This window comes from Pundamilia nyererei, unplaced genomic scaffold, assembly GCF_000239375.1.
Source record: "Pundamilia nyererei isolate P.nyererei 1_Seehausen unplaced genomic scaffold, PunNye1.0 scaffold00001, whole genome shotgun sequence".
Lineage (NCBI taxonomy): Eukaryota > Metazoa > Chordata > Actinopteri > Cichliformes > Cichlidae > Pundamilia > Pundamilia nyererei.
The window spans coordinates 3097232-3102687 of record NW_005187402.1 but is presented as its reverse complement, the minus strand read 5'-3'; the positions used below and the strand labels follow the sequence as shown (position 1 = coordinate 3102687).

Below are 5456 nucleotides of genomic sequence, written 5' to 3'. Positions count from 1 at the left end.
GTTAATCAGCAGAATGAAAGCAATGTAAAAAGACTAATGTGACACCCTGACTACTCCTCACATTTAGCTCTGAATAGAAGTGGATAGAAACAAGAAGTCATCTGCAGATGTATTTTGGACTTTTCAGGCTAGTCATTTTTAGTTTATAACTGAAACTAAGGTTATATGGTTTAGCAGTGTCTCACTGTCACACCTCATTGCTGACAAGTACTGGACGAGTACATATTTATGAAAACAAGAATTCATTCCTACATAGAACCACTGCTCAGTTAAAGAAAACGTATTTGCTAAAATCCAGAAAAGGTTAACAACTGTATATCGTTTATCATCTTTATCACTTATGTCTTTTCATATAACTAGCAACAAAAACAAACAAGTACACAGCAACAGACAATACAGCATTTCCGTTACATGTCGTGTGGCTCCTTCAAATGAGAAATTATAACAGCTAAACACAATTTGAAGGGATCGTTTGTAAACGCGTTCTAGCCTTTCCATTCGAATCATTAATCTGCATTTTATAAAGACAACCAGAGACATGGTACAGTGTTCTTTTACAATATTTGGTTTACAGTGTTTGTATTACAGTCTTTGGACAGCTTGTGCATGACAAAATTAACTGGGGAGCAAATGTTTAAAAACATGTTTAAATATATCACTTACAAAACAGGTAAAAAACATATTTAATATATTTTTTATAAAATTAAAAAAGGTAACAAAATGAAAAAAAGACAAATTCGATAAATGTTAAAAGTAAGTAAACATAATGCAGTAGTTTTAAATAACATTATTACTAGAATATTATTATAAAAAGAGTTTCAAGGCATTGAAGCAACAGCAGCTACAGAATGACTTTTGCCTTTGCTGCTGTTTGCTATCAAAGCCTCAGCAAAGATTACAGTCAGTAATTAAAAATGATATATTTATACATTGCTACTCAAGATGTAATAAGTCTAACTAATCCATGTCATAGCTGGACATAATTTCCTATAAGTAAAACATTTTCCATTTTAGGACCACAGTGTGCCTACAGTCTGTTTCACATTTTTATGTCAATATATTTGAAGTAAAACAAAGAATTAGACTTACCCTTTGGAAATGGGGAGCTCTGACATTTTCGGGAGGTGAAGAATGGATTATTTGATCAACTTCAGTAACTTATGTAAATGCAGAAGTTGGCAAATGAGCTCTTCGTGTTGATCTGCCTGTGTGGTTTGTGTTGCACAAATGGGTCATGACACGCTGTGAGCACCCTTAGACAGATTCTGCTCTGATGTCATGTCCTGACAACTCTTGATTATCTGTGGATATGCTTTTAGTGTTTGTGCGTGTTTAGGCACAACATGACTTAACATGCTGTGCATTCCTACCAGTTTGAGTACATATTGCCCCACTGCAAAAGCAAAACAAATGAGATCTCATATTTTTAAATAGGTTTCTCAAGCAAATGAAAGTTGATTTAAAAACAAAAATTATTCACAGGGACAATGCCAGTCTACTTTAAACATACAATAGTAAGACAGATCCTTCAAAGCTCTGACTAATCTCTACCCTTCAATTTCTATCTAAAGGACTGGAGAAAGTGGTTTTCAGCATAGAAGTGTCATGATTGTTTCTATGAAACTGTTAGGCAAAACTAAATGCTAGACACTAAACACTAGGAGCATGGAACTCGAAAGCCGAAACATGAAACCTGAAACATCAGGCGGGAGAAGAACTGGTTAAAAAAGCTGCAGCACCTCTGTTAACAACAGAGGAACAAATAGCTCCTCCCCCATTGCATCTATTTCTCAGTTGACACAGCCACACACACGCCATCTGCTCTGTCAAGCCAACATTTTCACCTCCCCCGTCCATTTTTTTAGATGTCAAACAGAAAAATCAGAGACAGAGGCAGGTCAGGACAAAGCAAGGATAGCGGTGGAAACTGATACAACTGCAGCAGGGTTGCACACTGAGCGTGAGACTGCACTGAAAGGAAAAAAAAAAAAAACCCAATAAAAACAAGGTGGTGTGTTTGCAGTTGTGCGCCATAAACCTCCTCAGGCAGGACTAAATGGCAAAATTGCAAATTGCTCCTGTACCTACAGAGACAGGAATGCATGCACCATGTATTATAAAACTCACTGGGGCCTGACACAATGTATGAAAGGCAAATTTTGACAAAAAAATCCACAACATTGCTGCTCAAACATTTTTATTGGGTTGAAACAGGTCATGCGGTCTCAACCTACAAACTTGGCAAACCTGATAAACCATTTTACAAAGGACTGGTCACCCCACAAATTTCAGTGGCTAAACCACACACAGGGAAATGGGGGCCTTTGGGCAATTTGCAGTTAAGTGTGACACAGACTGGGAGCCATTCCCAGGCTGCACTGGTATACAGTGTTTACCATTGCTGGGGTCATATGTGTCTTTGCTAAACTGTACAACCCTGGCAACAAAAGCAGCACACTTAACGGGGCAAAACCAAAACTGACAACCTTTTAAAGTTACGCTAACCGGGGCAGAGGGTACTTGCTGAAATCCCAGAAATCCTCAGTAAATAAGGCGGTTCTTCCCTGAGCGTGTGTCAAACCAACACACCTTTATAAATGATTTGTCACCAAAAGTATTTTTCTGTAAATCTCTGTTAACTAACCCTGATAACAGTTCTGTTGCTCGCAATAAATCAATTTATGAAATAAAACATACTGAGAAAATATTGCTATGTTTATTGGAATAAGCACACAGGTTTCCAGCTACTTCGGGCTCAGCTAGCTTTGGTTTTGCTCACTGCCCTAAAAATCGTTCGGTTAATTAAGTTCTCTAGGAGCTTGTGCCATCAGGTTTATTCTACACACTGTCAAGCAAAACTAGAAGCTAGTATAGAAGAAATTCCCCTCTCGCCCCTGGGAGCGGTCTTTAAGTTCAGATCCTCTTGTGACAACAATACTTTCAGAGGAAAACACAATGAGATGGATAACAACAAAATAATATCTATAAAATAACATCCGCACTCTTGGTCTTTATCCTTCAAGTTCAGGTCCTCTACCAGAGGCCTGGGAGCTCTGGTAGATGGTCCTGCGCAATATATTTGCTGTTCCTAGGACTGCGCTCTTCTGGACAGAGATCTCGAGTGTTATTCCTGGGATCTGCTGGAGCCACTCGCCTAGCTTGGGGGTCACTGCACCGAGGGCTCCGATTACCACTGGGACCACTGTTACCTTCACCCTCCACATCTTCTCGAGCTCTTCTCTGAGCCCTTGGTACTTCTCTAGCTTCCCGTGTTCCTTCTTTCTGATATTGCTGTCATTCAGTATCGCTACATCTCTCACCACAACCGTCCTCCTCTGCTTGTCCACCACTACAATGTCTGGCTGGTTAGCCATCATCAGTTTGTCCGTCTGTATATGGAAGTCCCACAGTCCCACATTGAAAAACCCAGACAGATAAGAGATAAGCCTGATGTATTAGCAGAAAAATAAAGCATTTTGTAAACTACAATGTGGTAGTGTAGCATAAACAGGAGGGAAATTATAGAAAGGATCAATAAACACATTCTGAAATGTAAGCTATTCAGCACTTTTCAGTAATCTGAAGAAATCTCTCTCTCGCTCTAACCTGTCCTCATCTGTCCTCAGACCTTGTGGCTCCTCTGCTATCCCATATGGAAAAGAAATAGAAAAAACTTATAAAAGACTTGCATCAGATGTGGCCTACTTAATATAGTGAATCATATAAGGCTTATATGATTTACTCATGGAAGTGGCCACTTTCATATATTGTTTTAGTATCCAAAACATACAAGTTTCATTTATATAATTTTTCTAGGGATCTTATATCTGTTTTCACTCTTGTATGCTTTTCACACAAGACAGATACAAACTTTATATCTTTATATAAGATTTATATAAGATTTATATATATCTTTTCCATATGGGATCAGTTATCCAAAGCATAGAAGTGATAAAAAGAAAGATGATCTTTCAGTCTTGATGATTGCAGCACCCAGCAGCACAGCATAGGTGTTGTGGGGGAAAAAAGCAGTGATCATTTCGATGTAAACTATGTATCATTTATTGGATGTGACTGTTACTGATTATCTTGTTCAATATAGCGAACGGCTCTTGAGGGATTTGCACATGGCGTCACATGCAAAATCTTAACTGACTGTCAGACACTCAGACTGAGTGTCTTTTTATTTATTTATTTATTTTTTACTGCAAATGAGTTAAAGTGTTATTGATCTTCTAAATAGCACTTAGCTGTCCACTGCTGGATCAGCTGAGAAACATTTTGCCTCTTCCTATCTCAGGATAATGTGGGCGTACTTGCAATAATGGAGTCATAAGATTACCAAGAAAATAAGCTTCTGTTAGGAATGTTACCACAAACTGAATAAGTATTACTGTAATGAGACAGAATATGTAGCCTTATTCAATAAAGTGAAACCCAAACTACTCTTCACATGTAACCCAGAATGGAAACGGATACATATTATTTGTACCCTTAGGTCCATAAGTTGTTGTCATTTAATGTCAGATACTTACACAGTATTACATACATTTACATACAAACATTACATTAAAATACATTTAAAAGAAATGTTATTACACAAATAGTTCACAACAAGAAAAAAAAACATGAAGTAGATCTATTTGAAGTCAAAAATAAAGGCACATAAGTCAGTAGTTTTACTAATATTATTACTTTGTTGTAAAATGAAGGGTTTGTAGGCATCATAGCATATCCGAGTAAATATTACGGTCACTATATAAGGGGGTATTATATTTGTGCACTGCTACTCAACCCATTAACTGGCTGTAATATGCCCTGCTATGGAGTGAATCATCCAGACAAGCTTTCCATTTAAAAACCACAGTGAGCCTTCAGCCTGTGCTATACTTTCACATTAGCATGTTTGAAATTAAAGGAAAAATTAGACCTACCCTTTGGAAACTGTGTTCTCCGGCATTTTCAGCAGGTGAAGAATGATTTCTGGTATAAGCTTTGGTACAAGACAAGATCGGAATAATTCCTTTTTATTCTGTAGCATTGCGCTTGTAGAGGCTCAGACCAGACATACTTCCTCATTGAGACCAGAGGCTCAGACCAGCCACAGACCACTGTGAAGAAATATCAGTGGCATTGTAATGAGCTATAAAGATCAACTTTACCAGATATGTCTGGATATGAGCTGGAGCATTTCTTTTTACATAGATTTACAGACACCTTGTCTTTTTTTAAATTTTGACTGATTGCTATCTAAAGCAAATATGGAAGATACATCATGAAGAAAAATACAAGAATAATAAAACCTTTAAAACTGCTTCATAAACAGTCACAAATAAAAGCTCTTAATTAAATAAACAGTGGAATCGATGGAATACCTACCTCCCAACCCTCCGACTTTTTTTTGTTCTGCAATTGCTGAATTGATGTAAGTTCAATCAGATAAATCCAAGGAAGGA

At 37.5% G+C, this 5456-nt stretch overlaps 1 protein-coding gene across 2 annotated transcripts in view; it reads right to left on the bottom strand.

Moving 5' to 3' along the window:
* Positions 1–5064, bottom strand: part of LOC102203850 (beta-1,3-galactosyltransferase 2-like) — a 10784-nt gene extending 5720 nt beyond the window's left edge. Inside the window, exon 1 of one of the 2 annotated variants that reach the window (XM_005719423.1) lies at positions 4935–5064. In XM_005719423.1, the coding sequence (XP_005719480.1) occupies positions 4935–5041 (107 nt within the window). In that variant the 5' untranslated portion in view covers positions 5042–5064. Of the gene's footprint in view, positions 1–1089; positions 1243–4934 lie in introns of those variants that run through there. The other variant, XM_005719424.2, reaches the window with a different exon arrangement.
* Positions 5065–5456: the final 392 nt, after the last annotated feature.